General features: G+C 43.4%; 1 protein-coding gene across 1 annotated transcript; it reads left to right on the forward strand.

Moving 5' to 3' along the window:
- Positions 1 to 5,902: 5,902 nt before the first annotated feature.
- fam131c (family with sequence similarity 131 member C) lies at positions 5,903 to 12,153 on the forward strand. The gene is made up of 7 exons (XM_056594869.1): positions 5,903 to 6,020; positions 7,237 to 7,324; positions 8,591 to 8,655; positions 10,189 to 10,273; positions 10,641 to 10,871; positions 11,387 to 11,473; positions 11,864 to 12,153. The coding sequence occupies exons 2-7, from the start codon at positions 7,303 to 7,305 to the stop codon at positions 12,151 to 12,153; spliced, it is 780 nt and encodes a 259-aa protein (XP_056450844.1). The 5' UTR covers positions 5,903 to 6,020; positions 7,237 to 7,302.
- Positions 12,154 to 17,164: the final 5,011 nt, after the last annotated feature.

Consider the following 17,164-nt stretch of genomic DNA (forward strand, 5'->3'; position numbering starts at 1 on the left):
CACACACACACACACACACACACACACACACACACACACACACACACACACACACACACACACACACACACACACACATAAGGTACTCTACATGTACAGTTTCTTGAGACTTGTTATAAGGCTATTACCTAACACATTCAATCAATAATTTGAACATTTTCCTGTAGCACTTCAGTAAAGCATCATTTTTGTTTTGAGGGGGTTTCAATCTAAGTCGAAATCTTACATGATAACATGTACAACTGGATGCAGCATTGACATATTTTGAGATTTTTTGATCTTTTTTTTCCTGGCTGTAGCATATCTATGATGAGCAATAGGTTGAAGTTATCTTACATAATTAGACCTCCTAATAATGCATAATCAATATGGGTATTGGGTTTAGAATCCGGGCTCTTGATGATTTTGATATCCTGATTGATTTAAGTTGGCTCACGATTTCTTGGTTCATTGAGGTTTGCCATGCGCAGAGCTGAGAGGAATAATATTAATTTAACTGGCTCATCATCCATATCTGGAATGGTTCCCAGTTACCATTTGAATCAATCAAAAGGCCCAGTGAACCCATAGGGTTCCCATGGGCTTTCCTACATTGTGAGTTGGTTTCAGTGTGTTTTCAAATGGATCTTCTCTCAGAGCTCTGAATCTCTATAAGACTGCAAAACCTGTTTTTACTTATCTACACCTTCCTTTACTTGAATTTTTGTGTACTTTTTCTATATATCTATTTTTTTAATGTAGTGGTAGAGCCATTTTTGGAAAAGGGATTATTTTTTCTTGTTTCTCTCTGCTGCAGTTGTATTTTCTTTATTTTACTACATTTTGTATGAATTTACTATTTTGCTTATTACCAAACTTGTTCATCACTGTGTGTATCTTAGGTAACTGTAGTCCCAAGGAAGACTTCTAATGTTTGCTGCCTTTTGGGACATTTCAAGGAATCAATTGAATATGTTATCTCCAGTTCATCAATCAAAAGCCCTCCTTTTGCCCTTTTGTTTTATAGTATATTTAATAGCTTATTTATTTTTCCCTTTTATTTATTTGTCACAAAAACATTGAACAGCGATTGAGAATTGGAGGCTATGTCCACAAAATCTAAATTACAATTACGTTCATTATGTACATTGTGTTCAAAAATTCTCAGAGAATTACATTTTCTTCACTACGTTTGTTGAGAAATAAAATATTTTGAATAAAAAAAGGTATTGTTTTCTTTTGTATAATTCACACCAAAGAAGCAAGTTTATGTACATAAACCTTGTTATATAGACAGAACTTATCTAACTTTCCTTATCGTAACGCTGTTCCCAATCCTACTTAGACAAATATTGTATTGTGTACTGAGTGTTTGTGTGCTTATTAAAAACACACAACATCGCTGCCTGGGGAGTTGACCTGCTCCCATGACCTTGTTGTGAAATTGTTATGGTGGTCGTGGGGAGTGTGTGTGTGTGTGTGTGTGTGTGTGTGTGTGTGTGTGTGTGTGTGTGTGTGTGTGTGTGTGTGTGTGTGTGTGTGTGTGTGTGTGTGTGTGTGTGTGTGTGTGTGTGTGTGTGTGTGTGTGTGTGTGAGAAAGAGAGAAGGACAGAAGGATGGGGGGGAGATAAAGACAACCGATATATGCGTGTGTGCGAGGGAAAGAGAGAAATGACTTTCATGTGTGTGAGGGTGTGTGTACGTGTATATGTGCGCGTAAAGTGCTGTGTTTCACATGGAGGCAAAATGGTCCACATTAGAGTGCATTAAGGTGTTGAACCTTCACCTAAAAACCAGTTTGGTATACAGCTAATAGGAGCAGACCTACTCATTACCTTCAGCATTCCACCTTGAGAGGCCTAACACACTAATCTCCCTTTATCTTTGACCTTGCTGTGCAGTCCCCCCCAAGACGCCTTTAGATGAATGTGTTAAACTAATCATCTCAAGCATTCCACAGATAAGAGAAATGTACGTTAAGAACCTGGTCAATACAGAGATTATTTATTAATCTCAGGGACGGCAGGACTGGTAAATAAAAAGGAGACAGAAGCCACCGCGGAGCTCCACACAGAGAGCCATAGTGGATACTGTCCTTGAGGCTTGCTCCTTGTCCCAGTGGCTTTCTGAAGGAATGTCATGCCTTGAAATAGTCCTGGCTTTGAGTGGCGACAAGAACCCAACAACGTCTTCCACCGGTCTAATATGACAGCATTTAACGTTTTGTTTTTAAGTATTCATTTGAGTGAATTAAAAGGGGCTGTGCTTAGTTTGATGGGGATGCAATTATGTCTATGTAATGAAAACCAAATGTGACTGAAGCTTATATCAGCGTTGTTTATCAGTCGCTGTTATTGAGGGTATAATTTGATTGTCTGCACACTGAAGGCAATGAGTGTGTGTCGTAGTCCAGCGTCTGTCATTAAGACTGAAATGAGAGGGATTCACAGAGCGAGAGAGAGAGAGAGAAAGAGTGAGAGAGAGAGAGAGAGAGAGAGAGAGAGAGAGAGAGAGAGAGAGAGAGAGAGAGAGAGAGAGAGAGACCACAATAGCAGTCTGGTGGTTGGTGTGGAGGCTGAGCATTCTGGGGCCTGTGCTTCTATTTAAAGGCCTTGTGGATTCTTCCACACAGGGGGCGTGGCTCTACTCCCCTATCTCTTCCCTGCTGTCTTGTTTTCTTTTGTTCAAAGTTCAATAAAAAAGAATGCAATGTTAATTTGTAGCCTCTTCCCTTCGCTGGTGGGTATTTGATTTTCATTTGTTGTTGTTGTTATTGCTACGCTTATCCTTCGTAGTGTGTTGAATACTAAAAGACTGAATTTGAAGGAATTTATATTCATACTTATTTTAGCAATGGTTTCCTGACCAAACATATCCTCACAATTTGGATCTATTTTAGTTCTTCGTGCATCTCCTCTCTCTGCTCTTCTGCCCAGCAAACCTCAGGGGCCTTTTAAAGAATAGTTGCACATCTCTGTAGCTGTTCCTTAAAGAGTTATATATCCTTATTCCATATCCTTTGAAAAATCAGTTAAAGTGACAATGTTGAAGATCTTCATCGAAATAAATCTCTGTTCGGTCACAACCTATCAGCGGATGAGGTAACACAATGGTGATTGAGCCTATGGTCCAATGAGGAAAGCCCTTGCAATTGCAGTATTGTTCAAACTGGGTGTTGGTGGCTACACTGTTTGTATCTCTGGGAAAACAATCCTGCTTATTGCCAAGGTGTCGCCATAGAGAGATTAAACAGAATTTTAAACAGAAATCATCGTGAATAAATATAAAAATATATATATTTAATTGTATACATTTTAACTAAAATGGAATTGTGGAAAGGAAATGCAGTGATTGCCACAGCCCGGAGAAAGCAATCCTAGAATACACCGGAGTTGTGTCTGTTTTTCCTGTGCGAGCACAAGGCAGCTCCACACAACCGGCCACTGGCTGGCGATTCGAATGAGATGTCCGTGGCAGAAACACTAGCCCCTGTTGATACAAGTCCTGTCGTCCTTTGTATATTTTCAAACTGTCTGTCTAATGTGATCCATAGGCCTGACCCTGCCTTCGCCGTAGCCCATGTTGCTCAGTGTAAATAAACCCTGACAAATGGAACGAGAGAGCTCTGTTAACATGGGGCTTGTTTATCCTCCACATCAACTACTCTCCACCAGTTAACGGCTCAGACAGGAGTTCATGTTTCCTGAGAGGTAAAATAACAGATTAAGACGTTTGCCCTCTCTCTCTCTAAAGTTAGCCGGGGAAGTTGCTCCAAGGTCTGGCCCGGGTATTGTAGCCATACTTTGTTTCTCCCCCAGACCTTTATAAGCAAAAAAACTAAATTGGAGTCCTTTGGAGCCTTGCAGCCCCTCCCCCCCCCCCCCAATAATGAAGCAGAATCGTGCTCTGCAAACACTTTTTTTTTTTACTGCGAGCAACATGGGTGGTTTAGACTTCCCCGGCCCATATGGATCTCAGATGCCACCGGATTACCTCGGTACCTTCCCGCGGGCCCTGGGAATCAACGGAGGAACCCCCACAACATCCCGGGACGTCGAACAACCATAAAAACATAATAAACACCGTAAGGCCATGTGCCCCCGTGTGTCCCACGCTCGTACAGCGTGACGCGTCTTCTCTTCACTTAATGCCCCCCCCCCCATCCCCCTTTCACCTCTTCCCCTCCCCGCCCTCTCTCCCCTGTGTTTCAGTCTGTCTCCATGTGCTATGGGGGCCATTCATCGTCCTCTGCACAACATGTACCACAGCAGATAATGAGGGTCATTAAAGCAATTAGAGACTGAAGGGGAGGCTTATTTAGGCCCTGAGGCTCCATAGACCCAGTGGAGCTGAGGTGGTCCACAGCCCAAGCTCTGCTAGTGCTTATAGGAGAACCGGGGCTGAAATGTTCTCATTTCTCATTACAGACCCATTCGCGCAATTTCCTATCAGCGTAGAAGTCTTAGAAGAGCTGTGCCACTGCTGTAGGCGATGGCATTGCTATAGCCCAGACCAAAATCTGTTTGTTTGATTCCAGAGCTTATTTTGGGGGGGTTTGGGAGAACAAGGCAACCTTTATGTGTTTCTGATCCTAATGTCCTGTTCACCTGTGGATCTGAGGGAGGAGAACAGACCCGGGCAGATACAACACAGATCAAGCATCCGATGGAACTGGGAACTGGGAACAATTTGGGAACACATTGATCTGCAATCTTTAAGTAAAGTAAAAAGGGTATTCGTTTTGTGAAATTAGTTTAGTAAAGTATGTAGTAAAGTCATATAGTCAAGTATTTAGGAAAGTCATATCGTTGAGTTAGTTAGTAAAGTATTTAGTGAAGTTCTTTAGAATTGTATTCTTCGCCTTTTTATTTGGTTTATTTGTTATCTTGTTATTTTCATGTATGTCCTGTTGTAGTTGTGTACTTTGGGATACAACACAACATATTCCTGCACAGATTTCTGCAGCCACAAGATCAAGAATGTCTATATATATATGGACTCCAAAAAAAAAAAAAATCTATTTTCAAATTCCTTTCGCATTTTCTGCTACTGGACGAAAATCCACATTCCTATCCAAACCCTTCGAATGCGTTGGTCATAACTTGATTTGTTTGCGTCCATCCGTTCTGTTGTAAATGAGTTCCACAGAGAACATGCTGTTTAGCTCCCCGGGATCATAACACACGCTGGCCGTGGGCCTCGATGCTTGTTTATTCGGGGAGTCGATGTGAGAGTTGCAGTTTTGCTTAGCTCCCTGCAGGGAGGTTTACACAAGAAGAGGGTTGAGCCAGGTTATGGGATCCTTCGGAGGGCGGAGGAGGAGGAGATGGTGGAACGGTTAAGTTAGCAAAAGTTAAACAGCATTGTTTTGAGTTTTGCTTTCGAGATGACTACGGTTTTGTTTTTATCTCTATATTATCTTTACATGGGAAGGGATTCACAGATGATTCAAAAAAAGTCCAACAGCGGTCTGTTATGAATTAAAAGCAATGTAGGAACAGACAAATTGGAAAAAGAAAAATAATTCTTGTGATTCAATGATTAGCAGAAAGGGTTAGAAAAAAGAGCTATATTTGCTCTTGCAGTGACTCACCGAACAATTAGTGGCTGTACGTTTATGTATAGACCAGCTACAAATTCTATGGGAAAGGATTTATTTATTTATTTGCAATTCATGTTCACTCTCCAACCACACGGGGGCAGACTTGCTCCTCCTATGGCATGCGTTGCAATTCCAATACCTATAACCTTTCCACCTCTCTCTTTTGAACAGATTTTGACGGAACGATATCAACACCTATTTTACCTCAAACGTTGTACATTGTCGAATATATATGTCGTTGTTAACGATGCACAAATGTATGTGGATTGTATGAGTCAGACATCTCGAAGTATATTCGTATCGTGTTTCTCTTGCATGATCCGTTGGTTGTTTGTCCGTTTGCCAGGTTTGCCCTGCGTCCATCAAGTTCGACAATCCAAAAAAAATATAAAATACTTGCTTAAAGTGTTTTACCTCATCAAAACATTCAATGGATAAGGTAAGTTAATGCATGTAATAAAACAGAACATTGTGAAAGCCCCCAGATTGTCTTTGTTATGTTCTGTAGATGAGAACGAGTGTGACTCTTGACCTGGAGTGAGGTCCCGACAACGTGTCAAATTGACTATAATTCCCCGTGCTGCCTTCCCCGGGTGATCAGTCTCGGAAGGAAGACGTTTAAAATCAGGGAGATGCATGGTTGCCAAGGGAACAGGCTCATCCCGGTGATGAAGATTAGAACTCCCGTTGTCAGGGATTATGTAATTTGAGTCCCAACTTCATTCGTCAATCATTAAGGCAACAAGACAACAGCAACCCAAAGAATATTATTGTGTTTACTGTAGCAGCTGGTGCCGGTGGCTGTGTGTGTGTGTGCGTGTGTGTTTGTGTGCGTGTGTGCGTGTGTGTGTGTGTGGGTGTGGGTGTGTATATGCATGCATGTGTGTGTATGTGTGTGTCTGTATGTGTCTGTGTGCGCATGCTCATGCATGTAAGTGCGTGTGTGTGTGTGCATCTGTGTGTATGTTTGTGTGCATGCATGTGTTTGTGACTGTGCATGACTGTGCTGTATCTATGTTTGCGAACATTCATGTGAGTCTGGGCATGTGCACGCGTATGAGGATAAAAGTATGCATATTTATGCATATAAATCCTGTCAAAGGATAGGCTAATAGAGACACGATCAGAGTACATGGGAAATCGGATGATATAAAATATCATAATGTGTACTCTGTGAGGCTCTGTTAAGACTTTGTTAAAGTCTTCATCACTTATTAATGTTAAGACATCTTTGGACACTGAGTGTTCTGCCATCTTGAGACACAACAACACAAATATGGAGGAGGGGGAAAGATCCTCAGCAAACTCGGCTGTTCCCCCTTTTTACCTTCTGCTCTCTCCCCCCTCCCCACACTCTCCAACACCCCTCTCTCTCTCTCTCATCCTCTCTCCCTCCCTTTCTCTCTCGCCCTCTCTGTCACTTGTGCTCTCATCTCTATATGGACGAGTCAGACGAGAAAATATCAACACACAGCTTCGAAAAACCGATCCGATATTTTATCCTCTCTCTCCTTCACTGTTTTCACTGCACTCTATAATTCTTTCTCTCTCTCTCTCTCTCTCTCCCTCCCTCTCCCTCTCTCTCTCTCTCTCTCTCTCTCTCTCTCTCTCTCTCTCTCTCTCTCTCTCTCTATTCCTGCCCTCTCCCCTCACAGGCAGGCTCTTTTCTCCTCCCGTAACCATGGTGAACAGATAACCGCTTCTCCGGCCGTCCTGACATCATGGGTACCTGCCTCTGCAAAGGTCAGTCAGCCTGTCTGTCTGTCTGTCTGTCTGTCTGTCTGTCTGTCTGTCTGTCTGTCTGTCTGTCTGTCTGTCTGTCTGAGTGTCTGTCTGTCTGTCTATCTGCCTGCCTGCCTGTCTGTCTGTCTGTCTGTCTGTCTGTCTGTCTGTCTGTCTGTCTGTCTGTCTGTCTGTCTGTCTGTCTGTCTGTCTGTCTGTCTGTCTGTCTGTCTGTCTGCCTGCCTGTCTATCTATTGAGCAGACTCTGTCTGTTTGTTTTTCTGTCAGTTTGACTGTCTCTACAGTCATTCTTTCTGTTTTAGCTAATTCAGTCAGTCAGTCAGTCAGTCAGTTTGTTTTTAGGTCAGTCTGTATGTCTGTCAGTCAGTCAGTCAGTCTGTCTGTTCAGTTTGCAGCTAGCTAGCATTTGGCCTCTTGTGCAAAACGTCTTACGGGCGTCGCTGTTTGATGTACATCTCAATGGCCTGGTTCTTTTGTAGCTTGCTGCTCTGTGGTCCCATGCAGAGACTGTGAAACATGTTGTTTTGTTGTGGATAGACCCTTTCAGTGATGGTCGTCCCCCAGTGGCAGAGTATTCCCTCTGGAGGCAACATTTCAATATTTAAATGGATGCTTAATTTTCAGTTTACTTGTGTCAACACTAGCAAGACAGGTTGGCAGATTCACGAGTAGTCAGTCGAGATAAAACATTATAATCACAGTTCAACCCTGCTGTGATTGGTGGATGTCACTTTCTATGACACAAGGAGAAGTCGTTTTTCTGAGTCATATTTCTCAAGTTCCAATTCATTTCACGAACAACCTGGCTTTTATCATGCATTTATTTATCTGTTTTGAGCTATTCTGCCTTATATTATTGACTCAACTGTTGCAGATACAATTTGTGTATTTGTGTCTCTGTGTCTTTGTGTGTGAGTGAGTGTATGAGTGTGTGTGTGTGTGTGTGTGTGTCTGTGTGTGTGTGTGTGTGTGTGTGTGTGTGTGTGTGTGTGTGTGTGTGTGTGTGTGTGTGTGTATGTGTTTGTATGTGTGTGTGTGCGGTGTGTGTGTGTTTGTATGTGTGTGTGTGTGTGTGTGTGTATGTGTGTGTACGTGTGTGCGTGTGTGTGTGTGTGTGTGTATTCGTGTATGTGTGCGTGCGTGTGTGTGTTTGTGTGTGTGTGTGTGTGTGCGGTGTGTGTGTGTGTGTGTGTGTGTGTGTGTGTGTGTGTGTGTGTGTGTGTGTGTGTGTGTGTGTGTGTGTGTGTGCGTGTTGGTGTGTCACAGAGCTCCAGCGCTCCATGGCGGTATTGCAGGGTGAGGTGGAGGAAGGGCAGCCCCCACCTGGACAGGTGTGTGCTCGACGTATTCCTCCCCTAAGCATTGACCTCTTTGTCTGAAGTAAACTGGCCAACCGTTGGCCTGTTCTGAAGAAACCTGGCAGTAATACACTAGAAGTAATAAGCTAACACTGTGTAAAGGTTGTAACCATGGAACGACTAAAATGCTAATAATAGGCTAATAAAGCAAGTTTTATTTGTTTTTCACCCTTTAAAAATGTTTATAGTAAATAAAGCTTCAAAGATACATAATACAGTTTTTCTCAGTCGCTTTGGTACATTTCTCAGATCAGAATTGAAATTCTCAAAAATACCTGTTCAATCTTTCACATCATTGGTGTTAAACTTGTGCACATCGAAAAAGCAGTTTTCATTTCTTTGAGCAAGTTGCAAATGCTTTGGTACATCATGCAAATGATTATGTACAATTCTAGCTCTTTTCCTATATTATCACCTATGCTTATGTCATGTTGATTCAAATGCATTGTAATGGGTCTCTATTGCATAGTTCTCACCCCCATAACATGTAGACATTAGTTCATTGCATAAGTCTTTACATGCAAAATGGTTGAACAAGTTGTCAAAATATGTCAAGCATATTTCTATACATTTCCATTAGACTTTTAATTAAATCTGTCCTTAATTGGTAAATTGCTACCAGGTGAATCTTGACCCTCTCTAAAGAAGGGAAATGTGTGAAGTGTTAGATCAACCAACGTTTAACCAGTTACTGAATAGCTCAAAGGTGCATCTCCTGAACCATGAACTGGCAAGTATATGTTATAGCTGGAGCCACAACAAAATGTTACATTGTCTGACAATGGAAGGTGAAGATTGGGACAGGGTCAACAGCCAGAGAGAAGAAGAGGAAGAGGAGTGAGGCTGAGAATGAGAATGATAATTTGTGGCCCAACAGACAGGAACGTCAGGAGGTGCAGGAAGACTGCACTGTAATTCCTACAGCAATGTACAGTTTACCCTATATATGTCCTATGTTTTCTAGCAATGACATGGTCTGTCAACAAATTACAGTACAAACAGTCAAAGCGTAAATGTGAATCTGGTCCTGTCTCTTGCAATCAATCTCCCAACTACACTAAGGTGTAACTTACAATTTACAATAATTGTCTTCAAAACTGTAGCCATAGTTTTCATCACTGTTTTATTAACAACATGACAAAGCAATTTGACTGTCTTATCCGTACACAATGACACAGACTTGTCATTATGATGGCACTGACATGTTCATTGATACAGATATTTACTTTTGAGAAACAAACTAAGGATTTTGAGCAAGAGACTGGCTTTTGCATGAAATCCATGGAGTTTTGCTATTTGCACGAATTGTTGAGAAAAACTGTAAAGAAAGATTAGACTAGAAAGATTGACATAATAATGAAAAGATACCTAATATTAGGTGGAAAACATGGATATATAATAACTAGAAACACTGAATACAATAATGACTTAGAATTATGGGTTAATGTTTCAAGAAAATATGTGAATGTATTGTTTCATGTTTATTTTCGTCTGTATATTGAGCAGAACGACCTTAATCCTCCTGACGGCAGCACCACCGATAAGATCAGCAGATATGATATTGGAGAGCTAGCCACTTCTTCTCTACTTGGTAATACACTCATACACACATGTACTGACACACACACACCAAATGCAACACCACTGCACCTAAACTATATGCACACACACACACACACACACCACGCACACACGCACACAAGCACACACACGCACACTCACACACACAAACACTTGCATTTAGTCACACACCCTCTATCCATCTCTCTCTCTCTCCTCTCTGTCTCTCTGTCTCTGTGTGTGTCTCTGTGTGTTGTCTCTCTCTCTCTCTCTCTCTCTCTCTCTCTCTCTCTCTCTCTCTCTCTCTCTCCTCTCTCTCTCTCTCTCTCTCTCTCTCTCTCTCTCTCTCTCTCTCTCTCTCTCTCTCCCTTTCTGTCTGTCTGTCCGTCTGTCCCCAGGCTTGGTGGCCACCATAAAGGACCACATCACCAAGCCCACTGCGATGGCCCAGGGCCGGGTGGCCCACCTGATAGAGTGGAAGGGCTGGGGGGGCGGGGGAGGAGAGGCGGGGGCTACCGGTGGGGGCGGAGCCGGAGAGGTGTGGAAGGGCCTGGGGGCGGAGCTACAGGACGACGAGCTGCTCTACGCCCAGATGACAGACGAGATCAAGGAAGCTCGCTTCGCTGCAGGTTGTAGTGAACGGTTCATTAACCTAACGTGTTACCGTTTGTATTTATGTTATTATCATTTTATTTTTTCTATTATTAAATTTACAGTTTTATTAAAGGGTGCGAACTGCCAACATAGTAACCCCTGTAAGATTATCCAATTATTGTATTCATGTTATAGTATTTACCTTATGGTATTATTAGATTCATATTATTATGTTTGCATTATTATATAATCATATGTTAATTTTTCCATTTAAATTCTTTGATTATTCGATTATCGAATTATTCGATTAACGTGAGTCAGGGTTTAACTAGAGTAACCTGAACATGGTTCAGATTATGGGATTATTGAATAATGCTCAAGGTGAGTGAGGGTCTGATTTAAAACAACGCTTATCAAAGTAGACAGGTCTGAAGAGACACTTGGCTTTAGGGAATTAATTATTAATCATCTTTCACGCCCCTGGCTATTTGGTGTGCTTGTTTAGCTGGGATGTTGAAGTGGCTCTTGTGTTTCCTGGTGCTTCGTTCAGGAGTAGCCGCACAGTTTGCCTTAGCGGAGGCAGCCATGGATGTCTGCTTCACGGACGAGATCGACCGGCCCTCTGTCAGCTGGGAAGGTAATAAGCATACGCTTATTTATAATAATGAGCTTTAGCATAATATATATAAAAAAAAAAAATCCATAGGCTATATATATAGAATGCATGATTGCAATTGTTTATTATTTTTGGTTAAACAACATCTATAGCAATATGTCGATTAAAATAGGATACATAGAATGCATCGGATTTTTTATTGAATTTGAAGTTTGGTTATAGGAACAGTAAAAAGCTGAACTGAAAGGTCAAAAGCCAAACAGCAGGAAACCGCCGATGTTGGATAGTGAAGGTTTGAGTTCGAAATTCCAAGGTCGGAATTCCGGGAATCCGGAATTCCCCTTCAACAGCTCACTTACTGTTTTTCCTACATAAACCATCGTTTTGACCCATAAACCCCCTCCCCTTCAGCCACACAGAGCCACTACATGGCCTACTACCTGCGCAACGGAGGTGTTGTCGGCGTTCCACAGTGTCTCCACGACAACCACCCGGGCGGCTCGGCCAGCCCCCTCAGCTACCCCACAGAGCCCCCGCCCCCGGCCGTCCTCCACCCAACGCCCCCCCCTCCGTCCTCCGTTCCCGCCCTCGCCACCACCGCCCAGACGCACGGAGCGGTCTCGGGGACGCTGGAGAGCGGCCGAAGGCTTCAGCAGTTTGAGAGCATCTCCCTGTCGGAGGACGAGGTCTTCTATAACTAGGGGTGGATTGTTCCTGCTGGGACTGCGCCGAAGTAAGGACGCGCGCGCACACGCACGTACGCACACACGCACGCACGTCAAACACACATGCACGTACACACACACACACACACGCACACAAGCATGCACACACTCACGCAAACACCCACACACATGCACACACACACACACACACACACACACACACACACACACACACACACACATGCGTGCGTCAACCACCCATGTCGACCACAGGTTCCTCGGCTGCGGTCACATGTCATCCCCCCCCCCCCCCCCCGTGAGCTATCCAATCAGGGAGCCGTTCTCCGGGTGGTTCAATCAGAAGGTTTCCTCCCTGGGGCTTTGGATGGTGGGAGACCCAATTAACCGTTCAATCACATGCCTTCAACCGTGACGTATCTTTTTACATTACAATGAAAGTAAACAAAGGTTATCTTTCGTTTGTTTACCCTCCAAACCGTAGTGTGCCATTCTTCAGACTGCCTCTGGTATCCCTGAAAGCGACTGACGGGAGTTAAATGAAAACAGGAAGGTTGTACGAGAGTGAACTCTAGGGAGGGAGCAGGTAATCTCCGTCCGTGTTAGACATTTGAACGAGACATTTGCTATTTTATCACACAGGCGCCTGTCCCCTCCGCCGTCGTCCCACCGGTCGAACTCAGACGATGCTCAGCCAATCAGATAAGAAGAGGACATAACAATCGGAGGAAAGCATTCAACAGAACTACGGCACTGCTCGGAATAAGTCATTTGGACTCCTGCCACCCCTCGAGGCCATCACTCTCTCTCACTCTCTCTCTCTCTCTCTCTCTCTCCCTTTGCCTCTCTCTCCCTCTCTCTCTTGCTCTCTCCCTTGGTCTTTCTCTCTCTCTCTCTCTCTCTCTCTCTCTCTCTCTCTCTCTCTCTCTCTCCCGCTCTCTCTCTCATCGATAGCAACCAATATCCAAGACAACAGGAGTACAACGGGTCCAGAGCTGTGAGTAGGTAGTTTGGTGTCGAGGCAGGACTTGGATTCTTTCCAGGAATAGAGAGTGGAGCATGTCTCTGGAGAGCACAGACTTTGTGGACGCACGTCTTCTTGATCATAAAGGGAAAAATGTGTTCCTTCTGACGTCAAGAATGTGACACACTGCAATTTGAAATAATTTGTGAAGTGATTAAAAAAGCTTTTTCTGCGTCCAGCCAGGGTGAATGTATCAAAGAGACATTTTTGTATTCGTATTTTTGCCATCAGTCAGACCCCAGGGGTCAATTCAAAAATAGAGGTCATTATAGTGAGTAGCCACGGTACGCATTTGTACACAAGCCAGGTGATTTGTGGGAGCCAACTATGTGCAATACTATGTTACACAAAACGTAATGACAGGCAGGGTGGTTTAACACAGTGCCTTTGAGTCTGAGAGGAGGCACTGTCCGCATGCTTTGAACAGAAGAAATAGTTGGCCAACAGGTCACATTTTAGAGGCAAGGTGTAGTCTAGTCACAAAGTAGGGGAATACATCCTGTCCTTTGTTGTATTCTGTCCTGTGTATTGACGGAACAACGTATGACAGGCATTATTTTGGTGCAATATCCTGTTATTTTTATATGATCACAAACCGTGGGTCAGTAACTATAGAGGACTTAAAAGCAAAAAGTTGTCCAAAAATAAATGGTCATTGTTTATTTAAATATCTTTGTTTTATGTATTACTGGATTTATTCAACAGTTTGTATTAAATTCCATCTTTAATCATTCCTGTGCCTTTTTATTTCCAGATTAATTTACATTATATTGTTTCTCAAGAGCTTTTATGTTGCATAAAATATGTGTTCACTATTGATTGGTTTCTTGATCCACTAGAACAACAAGTTGGCAACAAGAAGATGAGATTTATACATGAAAACAACACAACTATATGTACTATCGATATTGTCACGATCCTACTGTTGGGTAAGGTTAAGCTAGTTGGTAACTGGTGGTCATGGTAACGGTGGGAGTGGCTCCCTTGATTGGTTGATTGTGGTCACCTGGCGGATCCAAGATGGGGGATATACACAGCATGGTGGCCAGTGGTTACACCCCAGCAGGATAAGACTTTGTAAAGCCATTCACCCATATGCCAGTACACTCCAGAACTAAGGAGTCCAACGGGGGAACGTGACCGCCCCTTCACCGTCTTTGTTTGTCAAGTGTTTGTCTAAGTATGTAAAACCATAACTGAACGAGACAGCTACGTTCACCCCAAAACTTGGGCTATCTCCATAGCAAGAGAGAGAAGGACCAGCGCTCACCAGGAACCCAGGTGAGTCACTACACACGTGCCCCGGAAGCTAGTTGCCTACCAGCTGTGGTTATACCACTTATGTGTCTCGACTCCTGCCTAGACAGAGAGTCGGTTTCCCTAGATACCAGTGGGGTCGTGACAACATATATTGATTACTTTGAATATTACTATTATACGGATATAAAGTTGAAGTTGAGGCACGATGATTATTGGTAGACAGCAAAAAGCGAGTCTAGAGATTCCTCCTTCTTGAATTAGTATGATACGTTTGTTGTAAGCAAACCCACTGAACTGATTGATAAAAGCAATCATAAAACCATGCTGTTGATGTGCTTATTATCCCCGGCAGGCACAGACGACATCAATAAGCTTTTGTTCATAATGATGTTGAGGAGGAAGATGTTGTAGTCAGTAAGTTATCATGGTTATGGTAATGAACGAGAAGAGGGGGAATATATTTGAACACAGGCAGGGCTCATCAGACACAGATGGGTTTGATCCTCCAAAGGTCGTCTCTCTCTGCACCGAGGCTCATATTTCCCTGCAGGCCGCTTCGACTAATATCCTCTTCATCTGCGGAACGGAAATGCAGATAGAGTGGTACGATGCTAGGGCAGCGAGCAGCGAGAGAGAGGGAGAAGAGGAGGAAAAAGGTCAAGCAGAGGAACGTGCCTGGCGTTTTGGAGGCTGCTGAGAGCAGAACCAGGGGTAAGGATACAGTTTGAATATCAGATAACTGCAGTATTTCTCGGGGACGAATATGACTCAGAAATAAACGTGACTATGTCAGGTTTGTTCGTAATATGAGAGAGTGTGTCCGCACGTTTGCGTTAGAATGTGTACCAGCTCAGCCCATGTGATGAGTCACACTCTCTTCCCTGTGTGTGTGTGTGTGTGTGTGTGTGTGTGTGTGTGTGTGTCACAAACAGAGTGTGTGTGGGGAGCAGGTTCAGGACACCATGAACATGACAGAGGGACAACACACACACGAGCACACACACACGAGCACACACACACACACGCACACACGCACACACACACACCATTCAATCATCAAACCATTCTAGGGGACATGTTCATGCGCACGCACACTTGTCCGCCTCCATCAGGTTGTTGAATGAAATCTCCTTTCGCTCTGACTTTCTGATGACATTTGAATCAACAGCCACTGAAAAGCCACCGAGGGAAGAAGCTGTTGATCTATTTTGTGACATTTAACGTTATCTGTAAGAAGCCAATAGCCTTGAAGATTATTTCACTCACATCTTTCTTTCAGCAGGGGTCTTTACTCTGACGGGAACGTATATAAACACACAACAAACTTTAAACCCTAGAATGAGAGGCGTCCTATTTGTACGCGATTTGGGGTTCTGTTTAAACACTGGGGTTCTGTTTTAAGTGATGGATGACACAAGCTGTAATTTATTTCTAATTGTGTGCAATCAAGGAGTGCATTAAGCACCAGAAAATGATGTTCCATGAGATCTATTGCATTGTCAGGAATTATTCCTTCAAGGTGATTTATCTGATGGAGTCTATTTATCTTCCAGGCTACGTAGCCAAGCACGTGGGGGGGAGGGGGGTGGGGATTCCGAGACCACACCCCGAAAACCCTACAGTCGAGTGTGTTGGCTGACTTTGACGACGTATGTAAATACACCTTTGGAGAATTGTTTGACAAGATACTTCTCTCTTGTGGGATGTTATGCTCGTTTCACGTTTTTCACTTTAATGTCCATCACTTTAATGTTTACTTGCTGTCCGTGTGCATGCACACCCAAGATGTCCACCACAGGGTTGTCTGATTGCGTGCCGGAGTCAACTTTCTTTACACCTCTGTACATCCAGTGGCCCTCAGTAGCCCCGCCCCCAAACAACCCTCCTATTGGTGCAGATGAAAGCCGGCGGAATTAATGACGGAGTCAGTCCCATGCTCACACACAAAGCTCATAAACAACTGCACTCATCAGACGGTTACCGGAGATGGACTCTGGGAGATATATAGATCAATGATATAATATAACTGAAGCACCTCTGAATGTCCTCTGGATGATAATAATAGCCCTGATGGCCATTAATTTCTCAGGCAACTTTGGCATGCAAGAAATCTCAAAATACATCACGAACCAAGCACAATGCAGTGGCCTACTACCACTGCAGTTACTAATTCCGAAGACATTTCTGTTCTGACATTCAGGGTAAAAGTAAAATATATATTATTAAAGATTCAACTAATGGAACACATCTAGGCTTGTTTTTAAAAAAATCCTGAATATTTTGCTGGAGAGATTGCTTAAAATGCATGTATTTCTACTGTAGTCTAATGCAACAGAATGTTGCAGTGGTCTAAAGGTTAGACTGTGCTACCTATCTGATTTGTTTGTTGTGAGCAATGTTTTGCTGTAGACCCCCGTGGGTGAGAAAGGTACTGGTCTGAGGGTCTTTATAGGGACAGATAGGCCACTACCCCCCCCCCCCCCCCCCCCGACAAAACGCCCCATAGGGGCTCCTCAACAACACAATACAACAGACCCATTTCACAAAATAAATAAGGAATTCCGAGAAAAATCCGTAAAACATGCAGCACATCAGCAAATCTCTGTCTCGCTGAGGCTTGAGGGTGCTGTACTGTGGAGAGACATTATCTCTGACTCACCGTATATAAACACTGGCGTGCAGTATCCAGCAGGCACCGGCAGTGTGCACATTAGGACCAGCATCCACAGCTGAACAGGACAGCAG

The sequence above is a fragment of the Gadus chalcogrammus genome, chromosome 7 (genome assembly GCF_026213295.1).
Source record: "Gadus chalcogrammus isolate NIFS_2021 chromosome 7, NIFS_Gcha_1.0, whole genome shotgun sequence".
Taxonomy (NCBI): domain Eukaryota; kingdom Metazoa; phylum Chordata; class Actinopteri; order Gadiformes; family Gadidae; genus Gadus; species Gadus chalcogrammus.